The 25002-nt window shown below is 48.5% G+C and overlaps 1 protein-coding gene across 2 annotated transcripts in view; it reads right to left on the bottom strand.

Annotated features, from left to right (window-relative positions):
* The window catches only part of LOC144110808 (uncharacterized), a 68155-nt gene extending 43592 nt beyond the window's left edge, over positions 1-24563 (bottom strand). Inside the window, exon 1 of one of the 2 annotated variants that reach the window (XM_077643901.1) lies at positions 23727-24563. In XM_077643901.1, the coding sequence (XP_077500027.1) occupies positions 23727-23946 (220 nt within the window). In that variant the 5' untranslated portion in view covers positions 23947-24563. The remainder of the gene's footprint in view (positions 1-23726) is intronic. The other variant, XM_077643900.1, reaches the window with a different exon arrangement.
* Between the last annotated feature and the right edge of the window lie 439 nt (positions 24564-25002).

Raw genomic sequence — 25002 nt, 5'->3', positions numbered from 1 at the left:
GAGGGAGTGAAAGAAGAAAGGAAGAGAAGGGTGCCGTAGTGGAGGGCCCCGGAATATTTTCGACCACATGGGGATCTTCGACGTGGACTGACATCGCACAGCACACGGGCGCCTTAGCGTTCTTCCTCCATAAAAACGCTGCAGCCGCGGTCGGGTTCGAACCCGGGAACTCCGGATCAGTAGCCGAGCGTCCGTAAATCGCAATACTAGTGCAAAATCCATGAGGTGTCTTAGAAGGGATGTTTCCGGAGAGGAAAGGAAACATCTACGGATGTTTGGATTTGGTCTTCCCCACGTTTGCTAAGCACACCGACGTAAACATTTGAAGCTCCTGTAGGTAACGCTCTTCAGCCGAACACTGAGGCGCAGAATGTTTTTCTCTCGTGCCTTCTTTACGCTACTACCAACAGCTCTGGATTATATTTTCCACCGATGTGTGTTTTTTCACCGTAACCAACTTTTCCATAGAAATTCACCCGTTACTCTCGTGTTCTCACCTCAATGAGGGACCACCTCTAACGATATTTTGCATAAAAATGTTAAATTCATTTTTAAATTCATCACTGGGTTCAGCGATCCCAGATTGTTCTACTCAACGTGTGAAAGGTGCTTAGCGATTCCTACAGACATTTAATATGCTCTCATAGTATTGTTTTGCAACGAAATGTCGTCTATTTCTTTTGGAGGTTCATTAACAGCTCACTGCTGAATTATGCAATTGAATATGTAAAAGGGAAAACAATCTGTGTGAACATAACTGCTCTAAGTCACCGGCAAAACGTAGTAAAACAACATGAAGTAATTAATTGTCCACACCGTTGTGAATACGTCTAAAGTGCAGAGACCATGGCTGTGCTAGAAGCACAAAATAAATGGAGTACAGAATAAAACCGGACGGTATAGAAAAACTGCTTTGCACTCCCCTTACTGCACGCTGCTAGAATCAGCATGGAAGGATGCCAACTAGCCCTTTATGTGACCTTGATACAGTGCGGGGAAGTTGCTTCATTTCATCAAAATTCGCCCGCCTCGGTCGTCGCGAAGACATTGAAGCTATCCCGCAACACACCGCATTTAATAATCGCTCCACCCTATGGTTGCGTGAAAAAAAGGCGCGGACTGCAAGAGCAAATGTCAAAGCTTACTTCACGAACCCGCGTCTCCGCCTACACCCGAGCACAACGGCCTCAAGCGAGCGCGGTAACCTGCACACTGCGAGCGAAGGGCACTCATTAATCACCCGAATACGTAAAACCTCGCCATTTTCCCGAACCTCAATAACGATGAACTTATCTGCCGCGCACTTTACAAGCTGTCGCTACACGTCGCCTTGTGACAGAAGTTTTACGTGATCCCCGCCCATTGCTTTCTCGACACTTGCGCCACCAAACGGCTTCCGGCAGCATTTGTATTGAGCGTGAACCTCCACTTATTTCCTTCCGGAACTGGGCACGAATCTCACAGCCGCGGGGCGATTGAAGAGAGAAGAGACCTTCAAAACACTTCGACGTGCTGTCAGACGAAGGTGCTGGCATCGACGACGGATTTCATTTTTGTCCTTTCTTGAGCAAGGACAGATAACGCACTTACGACACGGCCCTCAAAAACGACGCCTTGCGGGCGCCGCGGAGAAGGAGAGAAATACTCGCCCCTTTAACTCGACGAAAGAGCGCGGGTCCGTATATTACTCTCGCAATCGAAGCAATTGCGTCTCAGCACGTAAGTGAAGGCTCAAAGACGGTGGAACACCCATGATGTCGCCACTCAACTGGCGTGGTCGCCTGATACGGATGAAATGCGACATGCGCAGCGAATCTTAGGTTTAAGGAAAATAACCGCCCAATGACTGGTGTCCGGTCCAAGAGAGGTGTCTTAAAATCAACGTCCGCACGAGCCATCCCTGTCCGGATTTGGCGCGTGGGGCCTTCTAAACGCGCCGATTATATTACCTGAAATGAAGGCTTCGGCAAATGCTCTGTCTGTCCGCCGGTCCGTCCGTCCGTCCATCCGTCGGTGGGAAAATTTTAAAATATCATTTTCTCAGAAATTGCCTTTTGCTGCTTGAGATGCATCAATATGCCCAAAAAGAGCCAAACAATCGATTTTTACTAATCAAAATTTGAAGAAGTTGTCCTCAACCTTAAAACATGGTTTACATACTTTCTATAGACTTTTTATCAACTCTATTGCCTTCCTATAGGTATTTCCTTTTGCCTACTCATATTTTATAGACTCTCTGTAGAAAAAGTTCGGGTTTGGTTTGGTTTGGTTTATAGGGGTTTAACGTCCCAAAGCAACTTAGGCTGTGAGAGAAGCCGTAGTGAAGGGCTCCGGAAATTTCGACCACCTGGAGTTCTTTAACGTGCACTGACATCGCACAGTACACGGGCCTCTAGAATTTCGCCTCCATCGAAATTCGACCGCCGCGGCCGGGAACGAACCCGCGTCTTTCGGGCCGGCCGCCGAGCGCCATAACCACTCAGCCACCGCGGCGGCTAGAAAAAGGTCTACTAAATGTCTGTGGCCATAAATCTAGAAATTGTGACTAGGCAGTATGTAGGATTTTTATTGCCTAGAAATAAGTACAGGATTTGTCTATAGAAAGTCCATGCACATTATTGGCAAAAGTCCATGGGCAGACTATATACTCTCTAAAGAAATTCTTGTACAGTGTCTCTTTAAAGTTTAATTTCTGTGAAAGAGAACATACTGGCATCTTCAGTGGCAAAAAATTGTTGCCGAGCGAGTTGGTCGCATTTATAGGTAACGAATTGCGCAGCACAAGGCAAGCAAAGTAAAAAGATAGACCAAAGAGTCTTGTTCCTTGTTTCTTCTTTGTGTTTTTTTTTGTGTTGCGAAACCTGTTACCTAGAAATAAGCATCCGTGGCACATTGCAGGCAACGATTCGAAGTCGATTAATCGCGGAAAATTGCCGGTTCGACCGTCCCATTGTACGCACAGGGCAACCGTCCCGCACTGCACAACGAATCGATCAGGCTGGAAGCCGATCCACGCCTTCCTCTCCAATAACAAGAGAGCTCGCGTGGTACGAGCGATGGGGAGACAGAATAGACGCTCGTCAATCCGGAAGGCAGTCGGCACCAGTCATTGATTCGTCTCCGAAGTCACGTGTCCGAAAGGGCGGCCAATCAGTGCGCATCGCAGCCAGCTAGTCAGCCAATACGCGCAGAAGATCGGCAGGAGGTCGGAAAGATGTTGGAGGGAGGTCGGCAAGAGGTCGGAGGGAGGTCGGCAAGATGTCGGAAGGAGGTCGGCAAGCTGTCGGCAAGAGGTCGGCAAGATGTCGGATGGAGGTCGGAAAGAAGTCGGCACCAAGTCTTGGGACTGAGGTGATGGATCGAAATCTTACAACGCTGAGGAGAGCGGTCGGCGAGAGAGACGACAGACTTTGATGGAGAGCAGATATTTTTGTCTGATGACAATGCACTTTAAGCTACATAGCTGCTTGCACTGTGCGAGTCCGGGGATAGTGGAAAAGAAAAATTAAAAAAATTGCGACTTTTTCGCCATTTTCTCGCCTTGTCTTCGTGTAGTGGGCCCTACGACATCAAGAAAAGATTACGTAATTGCTCTATTCATTACCTTTTCAAAATGTCGACAGCCGCCTGCATACAGTGTAAAGGCCTTCGTTATATCTTTTTTTCAGTGTTAATTTATTGCACCTTTATCTTGTTTTTGCTTCTAGTGTCCAAAGAACCCCTCTACCTTCACTTTCGGGGCAATCCCTGTCGTCGGCATCTGCCTATCTGCCGCTTTCTCTAGGGTGCAACAACTTTCCGACCAAAGGTCTCGAGAAGAGAAAGTGCAGCCCTGTGGCTCTCTAGCCGCCTTTTCCGCGGCTTGGAAGCGTCAACAAGGCGAGCTAGCGACAGCGCGATATCCCCGGTGTCAGAAGGATGACCCGACCTGAAACGTCGGGTGGATAATGGCATCAGGATGGCGGGGCCGCAAAGGACTCCACGTTTATCGCCGACAGCTGATTGTGGAACGCTTAGCGTTCGTGGTTACCATGTAACTCGTTTTTTCCAGAGCACAGCGAAAGGCCTTCTCAGAAAATAGCACCTTGTTTACGATCTGCCTCGAGTGGCAGACAGCAGAGAGTTTTTTTTAAGTAGCAGCCATAGTGACGGTGCTGGCTGCGGTTCGCTGATAGCTCCTGCAAAACGATGACGCCATAGCGAATCTCGAAAGGTCTGTGAACTTTACCTTCTGCTTCCTCACAAACGCCCGCCATCAATCGAAGCAAAAAGCAGACGAAGGGAGAACCAAAGACAAGACTGACGTCCTCGTTTTAGCTCTAAGCCGACACAACTCTAAGCTCAAAATATGTAAAATGTGACTATAGCTTGACCAGTGGTCCCTTAAGACTAACCTTCGTCGCGAAGAGGAAATATGCACCGCATAAACAGACAAACAGAACAAAAACAAACACAAGCGCTTGTGTTTGTCTTTCTTCTTTTGTCCGTGTGTTTTTGCGCTGCATATTTTCTATTCTGTGATGAACCAACAAGCCTTAATCATCACCCTTCATTAGGTCGCGAAGACTGTCAGATGTCACTTTGGGGCAAATCTACGGCTACTTGACGTATTACCGGTTGGGTTAAAGCGCTTTTCGCCAAAAAAAAACTATCCACTGAAGACTTTGCAGTCATTTTTTTTTGGCCAAGAGTGCAGAGCCAATGAAAAAACAGAACTTGTACACATAGCCGCTTTTCTGGTTCAGAGAGGTTTAGCAGTTTTCAGACTATGAGACTGCATCGCAATACGTGACGGTCTGGAAAGGAGTGAGCTCTATTTTAATGTCCCGCGAACTCGGCTCATGTACAGACGCTTCGACACACATACGTTCAAATGCTCTGATGTAAACGATTCCTGTCCAGGAACCGCAGAAAGACGAAATAATGGAAACCGCGACGATTAAAAATAGAAATAAAATGAGAATCCGCAAGCTAAAACACTCCTTCAGTTTAGTGCTTATACGCACCACTCGGGGGCATTTCACCACAACCATTTGGAGCAAAAAATTGCTCAAGGTTTTCTTGTAAAAAGCTACGACGATGGGGTAGAAGCTCTGACTTCGCCGAACTACGCCACTTTTTTACAGCGAAGCCACGTGCCCGAACAGCCTTTCAAGCAGATTTCCGGAAAACCCGCCTTGTTAAGGTCATTTATTGCGAACCAATCTTGTGATGGCAGGCCGAAAGTGACAAGTTTGCAAAGAAGCTGCACAGCACCTGCTGACATACTTGGCACATCTGCAAGTATGTAAACACAATTTACAATCCTCAGCGATATAGTGATATAATGCGGCGGATTAATTGGCGTACTTATTCTGCTGAAGCGACGAATATGGTCCTAATGTCACAGAGATTAGTCGGTAGTCAAGAACAGCACTCTAAATTGCTCCAAATAATTGAGTGCCCACGGAATTAATCACATCTTCCAGGATGTGTCAATGGCTATAAAAAACGACCTTAATTAGGAAACCGCAGCATGCGGTGATATTAACGTGTGATAAAGAAAATCGGATAACCACAGTACGCAGTGTCAATTTCTGAAAGCACCGCGCTGCTGAACATCTGACGCCAACCCGTCCAGTTATGTAGAGAGAGAATTAAGTTCTTTATTAGAGCCGTATGTCAAGCTTCCGGACTGGCAATGACGACGCACCCGAGGATGGCGGTTGACTTGGTGCGATGCCAGGCAAGCGCACCTTGTACGCCAAGTTCAAAATATGTAGTATCCCTTGCGTTTAGTTATGACATATGTCTCTCAGCTCGCGAAACAGTAATTCGGTCACTTTTTCCCAAGATTGCAAGATGCACGCTGCTATAATTATTCTCACTTCTCTTGGCAATTATGTACGCAATGTTGGCACAGTCACTGCGTTTTCGCTTATGTTGGCCTCGTTCACTATGTGTCTGGTAGTGAACAAATAATTACACAAGCGCGCACACCTGAACATATATATTCTTAAATGCTTGGATAACTGATGATCAAGAAAACCACACTGTGAAACCCTCAGCCAAAAAAAGCCTAGGATCCAACCTTATGGCTGAACACTTTTGTGACAGTCACATTCGCATTGGCTCCGACTTTAGATGCCTCTGCTTATTAGTGATAAGAAGGGGGCGCTTCACACTTGCACTGCATGTACCCTAGAGCTTAATAGAGGGCCTCGGCACTTTTCCTGAGCTCTTTTGTCCAGTATTATTGGGAATGGCACTTGGAAAATAAATCAAAGACCGTATTTTTCTACTATACTGTGCTCCAACCCGCTCCTGTACCACCGACGGCTACAACCTCTGACGTTAGGCTGATAACTCAAACACTTTTCGCGTGCTGTGTTATCAAAGACGAGACTGATCGATGGCACCGGACCAAAAAGCTGAATAGCAGAAGTTCCCTCTGTTTTCTAGATTTTCCTAACTTCGCCTAGCTTTACTGATTTCATATGTGTTAAAAGAGCATTTATCCGAAGTTATTCCGGAGTAACATTCTTCAGGATTTTGTTTACTCTGTTTTCTCCATGTATTCACGCGACATGGTTAAAGACCCCGTTCTCGAGAAAATCCGGTGTCGGCCCTGTCGGCGTCGGCGCTGTGAGCGAAATCTGGCAGGTGGTGCCCAGAGAGCAACCTGGGAGGCAGGCGGGCCACCTAGGTCACGTGACCTTGTGGCGTCTTCACAACTTGTCCACCGGATAGCGAGCAAACTGCCCACCGCGGAAGGTGGCAGTTAAATTAATGATTGGTCGCTCAGGAAGAGCCACCTGGGGCCCACCGCTGGGAGCACCTGCCATCGCACGGCAGTGGCGCATCGCACAAACGCTGCACCCCTGAGCCATGCACGAGTGGTATGAGGACTTCCAGGGATCTATGAACGTAAAGTATAGAATTGCATATATGGAAATTAAACAAACACGCTGCAGCGTCTTAACCTTAAGGCGGAGCTTAAGTGCTCTCTATAATTTTTGGCTTTTACCTCAAACTCTCATTATTACGGATGCAATACTTTGCAATGCTGACGAATGTTGCAAAGTGTGTCAGTCGCTGACGCATTTCGCTGAAACGGCTCGCCGTCTATTGTCAGCACGGTTCTGAAGGAAACTCGGAAAGTAGGGTTAAGCTGTACACTGACATTCTGGGGAAGCCACGCGGCGGGGTGCCCCCGTTTCTCCAGACATCGCGGCTCGCCTATCGCGGCAGGTCAGCGACCGCCGCACCCCGACTGTTCCAAAGGCGACGCAGCAGTCAACACGGGAGCGCCGCACGATAGTCGCACGTGCGCTGCCTTATCGCGAATGTTGTTCAACGATTACCGCCAGCGACGAGCTAAGCGCTGCAACCTTACACTGGTTTGCGCCGCGTACGCGAGCACTCCGGCTGAGGCAGGGCTGAGGAGATTGACACGTCACGAGAAAGAGGATAGACTGAAATCGGCTGCGCGTATTTCGTAGAGAGCGGTGCCCCAGACGTTGTTTAACAGAAAAGCTTGTGACCCGACCGCCATTCCAGGAACAGACAGAAGGATCTGTGCTCGAGGTTGTACCGAGTTCGTGTACTGAGACCGTTTAGCGAGTTCCTATGGGGAACCTGCGCTGCCAAGGTGTCACTGCAGTTGTTCCATTCGGTGACTCAAGACTGCTTTTGTCAGCCGCTTGGGCTGCTGCAAACGCGAGAACACATTCTGCGCGATTAGGTATCCGCGTTTGGCTGACAGCATTCATTGCCTAGCTTCTATCGGCGTATCCCAGATAGCTGACGCACGACACGTGCGCCTTAAACAGAGCGCGGAGGCTCACCCCAATAAGCGCCTGAAGGTGGCGCGGAAAAGTACTAAGAGTACTACCCACAACTGCTTGCTCGTCACGCTAGGCAGTGTGTTATGGCGCTGCAATCGGCACCGCAAACTTCAGCGCAAGTTCCCCATACCGGGTTCGTGCATGATTACATACTATGTCTACTGAGCCTGTGCTTCCAGATCTGAGTATGTCGTCTATATATCCATGGCTTGCTCCCGGTCCGTGTACCCGGGCCATGTAAATTGTCCATGTATCCAGCCCGTGTATCCAGCCCGTGTATCCAGCCCGTGTATCCAGCCCGTGTATCCAGCCCGTGTATCCAGTCCGTGTATCCAGTCCGTGTATCCAGTCCGTGCCTCCAGTCCTTGCATCCAGAATGCGTACCTAATCTACGTATACAGTCCGTGTAACGGTCCACGTATCCAGCCCGTGCATCCAGTCCGTGCATCCAGTCCGTGCATCCAGAATGCGTACCTAATCTACGTATACAGTGTGTGTAACGGTCCACTTATCCAGTCCATGTATCCAGTACGTGTATCTAGTCCGTGTACTGAGGTTCTATGTTCGGATCTCGGTACTAGCCGCTAGGCACCTTTACATTCACTTACAGGCATAGAGGGATGCAGCCCAGTCAACAACAAGCCACGTGCTGAAAGCCAGGATTTGTTTCGAATCTCTTTATCGCAGTACTTGATATGTTTTATTACTGTGGGTTAAGAACACATGGCGCACGCCGAAAGCACCGGCTAATCCTCTCCGTTTCACCTGTCGGTAGCCGCACTAAGAGAGGGCCACGACAAGCGTCACAGAGTGTCATATTGTAACGCTTAAATTAAAACACAGCTTCACAATACGCTATAAATTTAATTTCGAAAACGGGAAGGACTGGGAAGGAATGTGTACACAGTCGTCGTATTGTCCACCGGATTACTCTTATGTTTACCGTAGCTAACTGTGTTGGTGGTCGTCTGTCCCCAGTTTCAGGTAGTGAAGAAAAACTCGTTATATTAGGCTCACACGAACAACGTAGTTGGTGTTTACCATGTTGGATCATCGAGAGCGGGCACAGCACGTGACCAGCACGTGACGAGCACGTAGAACCGCATGTCATCTTCAGTGTTCTCTGCAGCAACTGCGCTGTGTTTTCGCTGCGACCCGAGAGTTGCGCTGCAGGGAGACACTGACATCAGTGAGACGCGTGACCGCCTCTCGTTTTTTTTTGTTTTTTTTTTTGCGCACGATGCTCAAGAGCTCTTGACCTCCTTCGGAAGCGCTGGCTTCAACTACTTTTGTAATCAGCCCTTTAAGCTCTAGTGTTCGCACCTAGTGATGCTTAGGCAGCCTACATGTATGCTTCATATATGTGTGTGGTCAAGTATTCTGAAGGGATAGCATAAATTATTTTTTTTTCTGTTGACATCAGAAATACTTGTGGGATTTTGGAGCGAAACTGTTGCATATCGCAAAGAATTCTCTACGTAAGGGCAGCTTGTTCTTCAGCACCCCATGAATGCCGGTCGCTACCGACGCCTGCAGTACGGCAGTTTTCCGTTGTATTCAGGAACTGACGTCACTGTAACGATGAAAGTTTTGCCATTTTTTTAACACAGGTACGCAATGTTACCAAGTACAAAAATATAAACTGCTAACTTTATTAGGGCGCAGTTTCATAAGGGATCAGGATATCAACCATAGTTGATTCGCTAGAATCCAAAGTAAGAGAGTGAATTGTAACACAAATCGAGCATGAGATGTTCAAGCCCACATAGGGCCACGCGTATCGTCACACACCTTACGAGATGTGTGAGCATTGTGACACGCCCGTATTCATCCCTAATTAGAAGCGATTGATTTCACCGTCGAAGAAGAAATTAATGGCGCGTTGCCCTTCCTGGACGTATTGGTAAAACGAAACAGTGGAAAGCTATCATTCAGCGTCTACAGGAAACCCGCCCACACCGGAAGATACCTTAACTTCAAATCTGTGCACCCGGCTAATCAAAAGAATTCTGTTGCCACAACCTTGTTCAAACGCGCTGAACGCATATGCAGTTTTCCTGAAGATCGGGCAGTCGACTTTGGTACTGTACGGCAAGAACTCACGCGAAACGAGTACCCAGCTGCTTTTGTGGCATCCGCTGAAAAGCAGTTATCTTGCCCGACACGTGAAACTCCAGTGTTGTCCCCTCTGAAACGTGCCGCTGTTCCCTACACACCTGGAATAAGCGAAGCCCTGGCGCGTATTCTGCGCACATTCCAAGTTCACGTTGCCCATGTCCCCACAAGGAAACTTCGGCATGCGCTGGTTAACGTCAAAGACGTTCTCCCCAAAGAAAAGTACCCTGGCGTTGTTTACAGCGTCCCCTGCTCTGATTGTGACAGCGTCTACATCGGCGAGACTGGTGATTTTAATAGACGCCTAAAAAACATTGTGATGACGTTAAAAACAAAAAAGTGAACTCTAATGCTATCGCCGAACACTCCGTATCAACTGGCCACGATATTGACTGGGGTGGGGCACACGTGCTGGCAACTGAAAAGAATCCGTACCGTCGCCTTCACCTCGAATCATTATTCATTCAAACGACTAATCGCACCCTCAATCACAACACTGGAAATCTAACTCCTGTATACGCACGCTCCCTGCGCCCTCTTTTCAAACGTATTTAATCCTGTTGCACTTTCTAATCCTTCTCATTGTGAACAAGGCTCCCGTACGGGAGCCGAAACGTCATTTTGTTGTTTTTTGTTTTTTTTACTTTTGGTCGGCGTCCTCCTTTTAAGTTTTATTACACCCGTTTTCTCCTTGCGGACGTCCGAAAAATTTCGAGCTGACGCAGGAACTGCCGATATTAAACCACTCATTTTTAATTTTCTTATCGCACAAAAAATGGCTGCCTCGCGCAACACCTCAACTTAATATTTCTGAACTTGCTTTTACTTCGTAGCAAATCTTTAAAAAAAGCGATCCTACGGGAGGCCCGTCCGCATGAACTCACCTGGAGGAAGAAAAATCAGCACGGAACAAAAAACGTAAGCGTACAGGAGAACGAAGCGGAACAATGTGATGTATTATAATCAGGAGGGTTTTAAAATACCGTGAAGTGCAACGCCAGCACGGTAGTCTTTGAAGGAAAGGGCGACGATAAGGGCAAAACGGAGTGCTAAGGTTATGGCGTAATGCGCATGCGTGCGGAGGGCGGCATTGCTTCAATGCGCGTGAACTGCATTTGCTGGCATTTGGAAAGCGAGCACTCATTATGGCCACAGCTCCTTAGAATCTCTACGTGTGTTGAAGGGCGGTGGGCTGAAGTGTCGGAGGGCGACGCTTAGGCGAGAGTGAGCGTTAGGCGAAGGGGCGGCTGTGCCGTATAGAAAGGGTCACATCATACTGCATATGCCTATAAGCTCGTTGCGCCCCCCCCCCCCCCCCCCCCGCTTTCCTTTAGTTTCTTCTTTTGTTAAGCCACAAGTCAGTAGTGCGTGAAGGTCGGTACATAACAAATTGTGTTCGTATCATTAAAATCGACGGTACTAATCGTAACCAGTTCCCCCTGTCGCAGCCCACCGATCGGCATCGGCATAGCCATCATTTCTCTTCAACTAAGTATGGCACGCTCTGCTTACGGCCGAAATGATACATGTAAACTTGATTACAGTCCTTTTCCGAAACATTTTTTTGTTGCTCTATCACTACCATTTAAAAGTATTAAGCACTAGTAATTTAATCCAATCTCTCAGCGTATTCCTAAGCTGCCAGAATCACTTTGGTTGGCTGAACTAAGAAATCTTTCCCACGCGCAGACTGCGTGGCTGCGTCGGCTTGGCGCAGCTTATCAAGTCGTTCTCTCTCGAGAGAGAGAGAGCGCCAGCGAGGCTTCCGACATGGAACAATAAAATGACATTTGGAGGTCGCACCGTGTTGGGCAGCTTTGTTCGAGGCATGCTTGCTGGCGTGCGTTTCCCAGTTCTGCCTAGATTTTCACAGAACAATAGGAAGTGGCCCCAGAAGGGACGCAACAACGAACAGCTTCGCAACAGAATAGCCATGGAAAGACGCTATATATATATATATATATATATATATATATATATATATATATATATATATATATATATATATATATATATATATATATATATATATATATATATATATATACAGAATCCCTTATGCTGCTTGGTTTCTGTGGCTGTTGACTTCTATATATATATATATATATATATATATATATATATATATATATTAGACATAGGAAAAGAATTGAGGGGCTTGCTATACATAAGACAGAAGCCAACAGCCACAGAAACCAAGCAGCATAAGGGATTTTTTATTTTGGTGTTGATCAATATCATTATTATTAATATTATTATTGATATTATAATATTATGAATAATTTATTACTGTTATTGTATAATAATAGTATTATGAACAATATTACGAAAACACTCCCTAATCTGCATTGAGCAACACCATAAATTAAAATAAATTCCTTGTATATATATATATATATATATATATATATATATATATATATATATATATATATATATATATATATATATATATATATATATATATATATATATATATATATATATAATGGAAGCCAACAGTCACGGAAACAAAGGGGCATAGGGGAATGTTTATAAACTTTTTTTTATTTGTAGTGCCAATCAATCGGTTTAAAGAAAATTACTTATAAAGGAGCAGAAAAAACAACCATGCCGCCGGTGGGATCCGAACCGACGACCTCCGATCCGGTAGAGCACCGGATATATATATATATATATATATATATATATATATATATATATATATATATATATATATATATATATATATATATATATATATATATAGCTAAAACACCAGCGCGTGGTGGTAGTTTCAGCGGCACCCAGTCCTCTCAAGTCACGCTTTTCCACGAGGCGCTTCCATCTCAACTCCCTCGCGTTCTTAGTGGCCCTCGAAAAGTGCCTTTCTACGACGACTGCCAACGTATGGGTCTGTGTTCGGACGCTTGACGAATGCCGTATTTACTCATTGCATACGTCACTTCTAGAGCACGAGCGGCGTTGCCCCGAGTATTCAAATGCTTTACGAACACAAATGATTGTGAGACTGATGCTATACTAATATTTTGAAAATATCCCCCCTACGCCTGAGATGTATCGTTCCCACATATAACGACGGCGTTTACCACCAATAATGTCTGTCATGCGGCCACTACTGCGAGACGAACTGCAACACCGAAAACTGACAACCGATCATTCGGGCTTCCGATTGCAAAACAGCCGCTCCGGTGAAGGGCGCCGTCGGTAGATTTGCGTCAGCGAGCGCGGTGCAAGGCCAACGCAGCTGGCGAAGCGAGATCGATCGAGGCGCCGTCGTGCGGGCTTCGCAGAGAGAAGGACGGGCCGGCGATTAACGCAGGTGATGTATGCGCGCAATAAAGGTTGGAACGCCGTCTCAGTTTCCCGCCCATTCGATGCAGGCCAGCAAGGGATGTGCTCAGATTTTTCTTTTGTTCATTTCAGCCGCAAATGTACCAAATATTCTACGACGCTGTGCATTACCGACAGCTATCGTTCACGGGAAAGCTGAGAACGAATTGAAGTTATAGTGCAGCGAAAACTACCGCGTCTAATTGCAAAGAGTAATTTCGCTTCAAACGTCGCTCTGATAGGCAATAAAAGTTTGGAAAAATGAAATGCAGATATCGCCACCACCGGACGTTTTCCCAAGCAAACTCCGATGACGTGAAACCAGTGTCTTTATCTTGGATCCCTGAGGATAGGCTTACGGCGATGACGGAGTCATTCTCGATCTTGACGTCACAAGTTTGGGTCGACGGGTAGGAGAAAATTTCAGGTACAATTTTCTGACCAATAAGTGCGTCTTCCGCTGTCGAGCAAACATTAATACAGTCAGAGAGAGCGATACAGAATCGAGTTTTACTAGAAACAAGAACTGGAAAACACCGAAGCTAAAAAAAAACAACACCGAAGCAAAACAAGGTAAAAGCTGAACTTCGCAAATACGGAATATACCTGATCCTGCTCCGGTCTGAATCACAAGCGCACATAAAAAAAGTCAAAACAAAACAGCGAACTCTACAGTATATAGCGAATAAGTCGTAATATGCGTGAGACGTAGCGGCAAACGAGAATAATTATTTAACGCGACTATATGCGCAACTCAATGCAGCAACTGTGTTGTGTGTTAATCCAGTCGCAATTCAAAAAAACCCTTCTGCAAACAGACTAGATATGTCGGGTAACGAAGCCATGCAGTGTAGAGGCCGTTAGCATGATTCGACCATTCCACTCGCAGGTTTAACTCAGCTCAGAGCTAACTCAGATTCAACTCGGCACGTGTTCGAGTTTTCTTCTTATGGGCGGTCGTCGGCGGTTCTCGGCTTCGTGTCCCACCGTCGAAGATTGGGAAACATCTCGAAAAGTTCGGCGTATGCAACGCAGCTGCGCTCGCGCAGCTGTCGTCGCCACAGCGCAACATCGGCTTTTTCCACTCGATTGTATACGATGCGCAGGGTGAAATGCCGAGGCCGGCGCGCGATGACGCTCACGCGACCCGTTCGCGCGCCCCCGCGGAATTGTTTCGTAATCGCGCGCTTAAAGTCATGTGCCACGACGACGCTTTCGCGCGCTCTTTGCCGCTCGTTTCCGGGTTCTGCTCGCTCCCAAGCTTGCTCCCGCTAGCTGGCGCTGACAACGGCTAGATTCGCGGGGATGTGGCGCCGAGCGCAGTCGAGTTTATCGATCGTATCCATCAATTTGTCCCCTCATCCGTCCTTTAACCCCTCTCCGTCCTTCTATCTCTTCATCTATCCTTTCACCTAACCTTTCAACCAACCGTTCACCTGCCTGTCACCCTATCCGTCCCTCTACCTGTGCCCCCGTATCCGTAATTCCCTCATCCGTTCCTCTCTCCGTCTCTCTAACCGAGCACTTTATCATCATCATCATCATCATCATCATCATCATCATCATCATCATCATCATCATCATCATCATCAGCCTGACTACGCCCTCTGCAGGGCAAATTCCTCTTCGATATCTCCCCAACTCACCCTGTCCTGTGCCAGCTGCGGCCACCATATCCCCGCAAACTTCCTAATCTCATCCGCCCACCTAACCTTCTGCCGCCCCCTGCTACGCTTTCATTCTCTTGGAATCCACTCCGTTACTCTTAAGGATCATCGGCTATCTCGTGTTCGCATTACATTCCCCGCACAAGCCCATTCTTCCCTCTTGATTTCGAGCACTTATCCATCCAGGAACATATCCGCCGCACTGCACACATTCTACCCCTAAGCCTATCCATTTCTCTATCCATTCCTTTATTCATGCAGCCATTCGTCTAACCATCTGTCCACACGATTCAAGTATAAGTAAAAATTCATCGACCGATTAGTCATCAAATGGATCAGTATCTGAAGCGGGCGAGGCCCAAATTACGCGTCTGCTCATCAAACTGTGCAATCAAAACTCGTCATAATAGCAGCTTCGGCTCTAGTATTGTGTGTTTCCGCGACATTGCCCTATCCTGTGCAAGGAGTTTTTTTTTGTCATTTTTGTTGACGAGGGAGTCGACCTCCCCGCTGTGTCCTGACCCCGCAGGGCGGAGCAGCAGGCGTGTACACTGACACGGCGTCTATGTAATGCATGCAATGGTTGTAATTATAGAAATTCGAATAAACTTCCGAAACATTTGCATCCAAAACACAACAGGAAAAACAGGCCACACCTAGATGGCAAACCAGTTGCTGTTCGCACAAAATAAAGTGTTCAAAGAACTTTTTTTTTTCAAATGCTTTAACGAATACATCGTAAATTGGAACCGTTTTTTTCCTCCCTCGGTAGGCAGGAGAGAAAATAATTTCTCACCACCTTCTCTCAATTCAAAGAGAACAGCCAGGCCGGAAATCAGCGTGCGAAAAGGTGCGCTAGGCAACCTTCGCGGAGCCAGGTATGTCACTTCACATGGCGCACACAAGTCAAACACATGGATAGCGCGGCCATTTCGTAATACAGGGCAGGCTAAACGCCTGGGATGTAGATTGCGTATAAGATTTATGTTGTGTGCTTCCTAATGCTCAGTCGTTACTTGCTCTCACAAGTATTTAATTGCCGAAGGCCCGTCCGTGTAGAGGTGTACACGCAATACACCTTTCATTCTCCGAGTGCGACCGGCTTCTGTGCTACCAGAGCTAAACGTCGTCCTTTTCCTCGCTGCCTGCAGCGACACAAATCCGTGTACGATACCTCCGGCAAATAAGGCTGCTCTTGCAATCGCGAAAGTAATAAAAGAAAATGGAGGCAACAAACCGAGCTGGCGCGCCACAAGCCTCTCAAGGAAACAAGGTGAGGCCTTGCGATAGCTGGTTGCGTGTTAAATCTCAATTGAAGCCCACCGCTGAGGCGTTCAGTCTAGGGCACGCGACTCGATGCATATCATGACGCGCTAAAAGAGTCTTCCATCTTACGTCTAGCTGCCAGTCGAGACGCGGGTCACCGACATCGCTCTGACGTCATAGTCGGGTTTGTAAAGCCACAGTGATTGCGAGCCATTGAAGGAGGTTGGCATCAGTTGCATCTATCCGCAGTTTCGTCGGCTTCCTAGGAGAACCCAAAACCATTCCTCTTCCCAGTCCTTTCTTGTGCCTTGACCTCAGCGGTGGCCTAGTGGTTTGAGCATCCGCCTCGCAAGCGGGAGCTGCGGGGTTCGATCCCCAGTGCCACCGGGTACAAGTGCTTTCCTGGCCTGGTTATTCGCTTATCTTGGCTGAGATGCATGACAACCTTGTGTAAAGAAAAGAATACCTTGCGCAATGGCGCTCCTTGAGCAAGGTTGCCCGTGCGCCACAAACATTCATCGTCATCAACATCATCTTTCTTGTGCAGCAGTTCACTATGCACGGCATTACAGTGGCATCCATAGCGTCATGGAAAATGCACACTGTTTACCTCCATCTTTGCGTGGGAAGAAATGACAGCGTAGGTCAAATGTTTAGGGGAATCCCCCAAGGTGGAGTAGATTTGCAATAAGGGAGTAATTACTCATTGGCATCCACCAGAGCGCAGCCATACGGCTACAAAGGAAAGCTGTACAGCTTTCTCAGAACCCCGGACCAGGATGAATTTTTCTTTACCTACGAAGTTTCTGAGAAAGCTGTGCAGCCTTTGGGTGGAAGCCAATGAGTAATACTCAGGAAGACGGTGCATGGGTTCACAATGATTGGCTCATTATTGTTGTTGCTGTTGTTGGCCTCTTGTGGAATGGCACCACAGGATCGCATGTGCAGCCGTGGGCTTTCCCCCTCCTCTTTACTTTTCGTGGCTTAAAGCAGGAAACGGCTTAGTTTCGCGCTTGAAGATTAAATACCGTCTTTACCTAGAGGGGGCGTTACTACCACCTAACGCGTTGCCGATTTCAACCAATCTAAAAAGAAAGCGGTAGGTTTTAACGTAGTTGGACCACGTAGACGTGCGAAAGCATGGGTTCAGCCTCGCTTGCTCATGGTTTTGCTCTGCTGGGTCGTCGGCGCGTCTTGCGACGATATTGGAATCTGGTTCTCTGATCGAGGTCAAGCTGATCTGATATCTGTTCGCGTCGCAGATGAAAGTTGATGATGATGACGATGTGCAGTGCACAGCGCGAGACTGCGTTGCAGTTTAACACGAGGCGTTATCGGCTGCGGCGATCGGGAACCTGCGCTGCCAAGGTGGCACTGCAATTATTTCATTCGGTGACTCAAAACTGCTTTTTCCGGCCGCTTGGGGCGCTGCAAACGCGAGAACACATTCTGCGCGATTAGATACCCGTGTTTGACTGACAGCATTCATTGCCTAGCTTCTCTCGGCGTAGCCCAGATAGCTCACCTTCGACAGAGCGCGGAGGCTCACGCCATAAAGTGCCTGAAGGTGGCGTGGAAAAGTACTAATTGTACTACCCAAAACTGCTTGCTCTTCTCGCTAGGCAGTGTGTTATGGCGCTGCAATCGGCAGCGCAAACTTCAGCGCAAGTTCCCCATAGCGTAGTTGTCTCGTGCAGTGGCCGTCCGAAGCTGACCAGTTCGCTCAGCTGCGGGTTCGAAACCGAATTTCGGCAATATTTTTACGGCGACAGTTTTCATACAAGCAGCCTTCAGCAGCCAGCAAGCGTGATACACTTCGACGTAATGACCTAGCTTCTTGCACCACCTGTGAACACTAGGTGGCAATATTTATTTTATTCATGCACCTCACAGGTCAGAGACATCACAAGGTTCCTGGTTGGGTTTGACCCCGGGAAGTAATGCTTTCACACTATAAGGCGTTGTTGCTCGCGGGTTACAGAGTGCGAAACGCGATGTTCAGCGCGAACATGAACGTCTCTTCTCGGCTAGAATCAGTTTACACTCGTCGGGACTGCAGCGTTCCGCTTGTTCTCCTAACCTGGAAGCGTGCCAGCGGATTGGGCAATGCCTGTCGCTCCTGGCGCTGCGATAATTTGAAGGCGCCGAACTGGCAGACGAAGTGTGTCGTAACAAATATCGCGGGATCCCTAAACGCCCTCGGGTCAAATACTCGCTATGCAACTTGGATCCGGCAGGGTGACAATACGGATTGGAAGCCACAAAACTGGTTTTACTTCTTCGAGAACGGGGGAAGTTTTGCTTCGAAGAACAATTAGAGCGGCGTCGAGGCATAAATACAAAACAACGCAGCAGAGGGTTCGTGGCAAGCGTACGGAGCACTCGGGGAACAGCGGACCAAAGAGACTTTCTTCAAGGTTGATAGTTGACCTAGGAGGGCGTCCAAGCGTGTAGAACTGTGATGTCCTTTCGAAGGATCGCTTATAGTATACTGACAGTTGAGCCTGTACGTGTAAACATAGTGGATGGAGACATGAGGAAAGATTATGGCATCAGAGATATAGTTTCCCCAAGTCTGCTTCAGCTGCAGCCGTTTGCTTTGACCTTCCTGTGACCTGCTGCTGTGACCTCATCGTGTTCGAATTGAGGTGATTCGTGTGCCTTGAAACCATCGCGCTTGCACCGTCAGTGGCCTTTTGAGCAGGGGGGACCGAAACTAGAAGTACTAAAGTCTACTCGAAAATAACGATTGATCTAACGCCTCTAAATTTAAAACATCGCAGTACCCTACATCTCAAGAACGGGAACCATAGCACAAAAATCGGCATCCCATAATTCCGTTCACATATTTGACCGCTTCGATCATCTCCCATATCCGAGTGCATTCATACGTGAGCGTCAATGTGTAAAGGAAAGTGCTTGCCGCCAACTCTCCGCAGCGGCACACACTTCGCTATCGAGGTACCAACGCCCGATCCCGACGCTCGGCTGGTTGTGGCGAGGAGGGGGGGGGGGGGGGCGGGGGACATACTCTTCACCAGGAAACCGGCCTGCGCACCTTCCTGGCGAACATTATATTGTTTATCGATCTAGGGCGCCGAGTTGGCGTCCACGTGCTCTTGGTCGCTAAAGCTTGAGGATTCATTTTTCAACTTGGCGACGCGCCGCGACTCTCCGAAACGGGAGAAGCAGTACAACGCTCCTGCCTCGCGCGTACACGTCGACGGTGACGTTGGAGCCGACAACGACTGCAGCTCTTCTTGAACGACGTCTTGTGCCGGCGTCTCACTCTCGGGACCTTCATTGATGGAAGGCGTGCCGACCTCAACGGGAGACAAAAACTGTCTTCAACACGTGACCTCCTGGACTCTCTACGCACTTGACATGCCTTCCCCCTCCCCTCCCTCCTACTACGCGCCACCGCTCTTAATGAGGGAGACAAGCGATCATCAGTGCCGTACGCGATGCGTTTACACGCATACTCAAGCGCACTGTCGAGAGCGGATGCCTTACCCGCTGTGAAAACAAAGGTTCAGCTGTAGGCGGGGATCACACAGGACGTGGCTGTGAAAACTTTCTTTTTAAAATGAAAATCCAAAGATTTAGCTACGATGATTAATTGTTGGCGGAAAGCTCGCCCGCTCGTTCTCACAGCAGTGAGCTTTGGAGCACAGGCGGTCGTATGTAAATAAAGCACAAGGAGCGTCTCATAACCAGGAAGCTGTTTTTGAGACGGAGACAACTGCGACACCCACGTCAGCTCAGACTTTTCTGACGAAAGCGCATCTCCGATATCTGTCGCCGACATCCAGTCCTCTTCAGCAGGCTCAACCGCGTATTTCGACAGCCTTTCTTCAAATCCGCGCAGGTTTATTATAACTCGCGTGCGGTGACGTCGAAAATACTGAAGCTGCGATTGGTCTAAAAATTAGTAATTGTCAAGTCACTGGTTTTTGCAGAACTCCTGCAGAGAGTTATCATCGACCACGCGGTATTTGCAGCGCCGCGAGTCATTATTAGGTGAGAGCACAGTCAATCCTGCTCTCACCTCAGGATCACTCGTAGCATGCGAAAGGAAGTAACGTTCCGAAACCATACACGAGCCCATTGCGTTTTTTTTTAATGCGTAAATATTACTTGGCTCGCGCGTGACATCCATGGAAAGTGTGTACATGGAAAGTGTGCAACTCGGTTAAGCTCGGGTATAGTTCAGAGGAACGTCGCACCTGCTGCGCGAGAAGTTCCTCGCGAAGATCACCACCGGTCGCACAACCTCTACGGGTGGCTGTGACAGGAACACCCACCTGCCAGTACAGTGGCTTAATCGCTTAACCGATGCACCACTGTGCTGGTAGTCGTGTGAGGACTCGCCGCCATTTATGCACGTCACCTAGAGAATGACCAATTGTGCCTACTCATATATGGGCACCTCCGAATGGTGTGCGGTTTGGTGACCAACGCGAACAGAGTTACACAAAAGCGCAAACCAAAAACAGCAGTGGTGCACAATGATTTCGCATTCAGAGCACGTGAGCATTTTTTTCCTCGATGTGTGGTGCAATCGTTACTCGAACGTTTGTTGATTAATCAAAGCGGATATCTTTAGTTAGAAGCTGCATTTGACTCCCTTTTCGCAATGCCCGGATGTCGAGAAGAACGGATTCGGTGAAGTATACGCGTGAAGCTTTGGAATACTGGCCCGACATCATTCAAGACGGTCTTGATGTCGTAGCATCAAAGAACTTCAGGATGTAACATGCGAGGCGGCATGTGGCTCTCTTTTCGTAATGCCCGGTTGCCGAGAACAATGGGTTCGGTGAAATATACGCGTGAAGCTTTGGTATACTGACCCGACATAATTCGAGACGATCCTGATGTCGAAACATCAAAGAACTTCAGGCCGCAACATCTGAGGAATCCCGTCCAGCAGCCCGCTTAATGAAATCCCTCATAATGAGTGCAGTAATGAGCTCAGGACAGACTGCTGCAGAGGGAAATATAGCACGACATCATATCTGCGTTATACGAATGTACGTAAAAGAAACCTATTCAATGCAAAAAATCTTCGTTAAGTAGCTATATCACGGAAACCTGCGCCAATTTCCGTAGTAGCTGTACTGCTGAGCTGCTGGAATGTTCATTGCAGTCATTCTCATTACTGTCCAACGACAGTAACCGCGTCTACGCGTGTAGTCTTCCCTCAAGCAACGCATCATGATCCGAGGTGGAAAGTGACGAGTGGAATTTTACTACTGCTCTTTGACTTGCCGAGAACGTAGCCTTAAACAAACAAAATTCCCAGTTTATCTCGCGCACGCAACAAGCTTGATGAAAGCAATGAGGACATTTTACAATCATGCTCTGTAAACATGACCTAGCTGACCTCCTCTTATTAGCCAATAACGTGCGGGGAGTAATTGTTATGTAAGAGACAAAGACGATAGTGAGGCCTTTACTGCCGACCCCTAGCTGTTCGCTTCTTGATATCTTTGCAGTTTGTAGACACGATAAATCTCAGAAGCTATGAGAAAAGAGTCGCCGTGCTCGCCATTATAGCATTTATGGCGCAACTCAAGGATCAGCTGAAGGAAAGAACAGGCTCTCATAAAAAAAAAGTCCAATTTCGTAGCCTCCAAAGCTTCAACGTCTTTCTTCGGTCTGCGCGTGAAGCTTTGAAGTTCGTGCAAATGCTTGATGCAGATTCAGCTACCTTCGAACTGGTTTCCAGGTTGGAAGTTTAATTTTACGACACTAGGAAAAGAGCGCTTTGATGCGGAAAAAGACACTCGTGAATACCAATGGAGGTGAGCAATGGAGGAACTTGCCCGCTTCGCAGCCCCAATAGAGGGTCGACTTTCCAGGAACTATTGTTCGTTTCAATGCGCATATAGACGGGTTCATTGTCTCAAATTATGTTTAGGTTTATGAGGGTTTAACGTCCCAAAGCGACTCAGGCTATGAAGGTTTCGGTTTATGGGGGTTTAACGTCCTAAAGCGCCTCAGGCTATGAGCGACGCCGTAGTGAAGGGCTCCGGAAATTTCGACCACCTGGGGTTCTTTAACGTGCACTGACATCGCACAGCACACGGGCCTCTAGAATTTCGCCTCGGTCAAAATTCGACCGCCGCGGCCGGGATCGATCAAATTATGTGGTTATCATCCAGACTACCTACACTGCAATACAACGACACCCCTGATTGGCCTGGAATCAAGTGTCGATTGCTGCAGCCCTGTTCGAGAGGATTTCCTAATTTCATCTTAGCTTCTGATTACCTGCGCAACCGATTGTGTTTTCCACCATTGGATTCCATTTTGCAACCTAAAAACGTCATCAGTTACTTGTTCTCCGCACTGCATGCCTTGCCCATATTCTTTTCTTCGTTTTGACCTCATGATATGGGGATGGTGATTGGTGATTGGTTTTTGGGGAAAGGAAATGGCGCAGTATCTGTCTCATACATCGTTGGACACCTGAACCGCGCCGCAAGGGAAGGGATAGAGGAGGGAGTGAAAGAAGAAAGGAAGAAAGAGGTGCCGTAGTGGAGGGCTCCGGAAAAATTTCGACCACCTGGGGATCTTTAACGTGCACTGACATCGCACAGCACACGGACGCCTTAGCGTTTTTCCTCCATAAAAACGCCGCCGCCGCGCTGACAACAATTTGTCCTCTAGTTCAAGATGCTCTTTTTGTAAGACGTGCACTGCCACATGTTCTCCTTCAGCTGATTTCACATTCTATTTACACTCACTTCTGACTTTATATAGATAATCATAAATGCCCGTCAACAACCCCCCCTCCCGCCTCCCCCGGGGCTAATGACTGCAGCGGGAGGTGATGCATCTCAATCTTTGAGCCAAAACGCACAATGTGCATGTACAAAGCGCGGCGTTTAATCACGTCGCCATAGCGCTGCGATCTTCAACAATACGTTCGAATATAGCATTGAAGTCATGGTTCTCTGCAGATGCGTCTCTCGATGCCACCCGAATAGTTCAGAAACGACAAATTGCATTTGTAGACACAACTCGTTGGCCGATCGCGAACGATGTGTTCACCTACTGACAGAGACAGCCACACGTTTCTCTCTTAATGCTAGCACGTTCCCAAAGGCTGTCCAGGCCTGGGACAATGTACAGAAAAAAAAATTTACTGCGAAGAGTAAAAAAGTAAACGTAAGCTGTTTTCCTCCAAAGCCTCGCTATGTCTCCAACACCGTCAACGTATACGAAGCCAATCGACGATCACGTATCGAATCTCTATCACAAACGTGTTCATTTCCCGGCAAGGCCATTGTTTACGCAGCGCGATTGCGACAAATGCGGCCGAAAGCCAAAAGCGCTGATTAGCGCCCCGCCGTCGGCTGTTGAGCTGACGCCAAGCATTATGCATGTTACTCCTCGCCGACGTCGACAGCGCTAAACACAGTAACGCTTCATAACTATGCAAAGCACTCTGCATGCGAAACAGCAGCAGAGTGCACAGACACACACAGATGCTCTGCAAACAAAGCTCGCTCACCTCCGTGGACGTCGCATGGTGGCAGGGCGGTCGTTATCCCGGCATCAGTCGCGGCTGTCTTCGTCGCTTCAGCGACGACTGGCAAGAGCGCATGCTCCGAGACTAACAGCAGTAACACTAGTGGGTTTAGAACCAGTGACAGGATGGAGGCGGCACCGTCGTACATCCGCCGCCTACCTCCTGGAAGCGCGCAGGGACTCGGACCGCGAGAGGCCGCCATTCACCAGGCTCTCAGCGCGGTCGTCCTCGGCGTCTACGCAGCACGCACTCCTCGCTCATGGCCCGCACCCACAGTCGCACGCACCGAAACGCAATCGCTCGGTTCAGCTGGAGAACGCCAGGCGAACACTACTTCCCGCTTGCAACGTCGGAGAGCTCGCACACGCTGCTACAAGGCCGCGCGGCGGCGGCGCACTTGTGTCCCGACGGTCGCCGTCTACGGCGCAGGTGCACCCCGAAGAAGGAACGATCCACAATGCGCCGCGTGTTGAACGGAGGCGTCGACGTCTCTACCAGGCGCTGCCGTCGGCGTTACTGCACGCAAACTCCCGCTGTCCCGCGACGGCTGGGCCGTAAAAGAGGCGGCTGTCCGCCTGCCCTCCTCGATGCTCGCAGATAAGAGACGGGGTCCCGTGGAAAGGGTCCTCCTCGGTCGAGCCGCGCGCGAGGGGTCTCGCGCTGCGCGCTTGGCGATTTGCCGGGCGCGTCACATCGCGCGGGCGAGCGGCGGGCGCTCTTTAGTTGGCGCGCTATCTGCGCCTTCGACGGCGACGCAGTTGCGCGGGGCAGGTCGCCCGGTCGCCCTCAGCTGGAGAGACTCCCCGCCGCGTCACCTCTGGCGGCGCGAAACGCTCCTCCGCGAAGAGGCTTGTTTGTGCAGCCGTGCGCCTTGTGTGCATAGCCTGTGTATGCGCATGTAGCGACAGCGTTTATGTGTATGTAGACTGCATGTGTAATATCTGCTTGAGTGCGCGTGTGCAAGCAAGACGTCTGGCCGCGTAGCATCGGCTGTGATACATCGGGCTTTAGCGAAGCTTTTGAGCCGGTGGCCCGGCTTCGGTACTGTCGGTCCTCCATGCGAGTAATAGCTACCCTAGAAAGATGATTATCGATTTTAATTACGCAACGTCATCTATGGCCAAAGAGCGCCATGACACAAGGTATTTTCCACTTCTCCAGGTTGGGTCAAAGACCCATTTCCCAAGCATTTCACCTTAAATAAGCCGAGCACCAGACCAGCGGGATCCTTGTACCCATTGTATCACCACCGGTGGGT

Source organism: Amblyomma americanum, chromosome 11 (genome assembly GCF_052857255.1).
Source record: "Amblyomma americanum isolate KBUSLIRL-KWMA chromosome 11, ASM5285725v1, whole genome shotgun sequence".
NCBI lineage: Eukaryota > Metazoa > Arthropoda > Arachnida > Ixodida > Ixodidae > Amblyomma > Amblyomma americanum.
The sequence above is the reverse complement of the archived record's forward strand: the minus strand, read 5'-3'. Positions and strand labels throughout refer to the sequence as shown.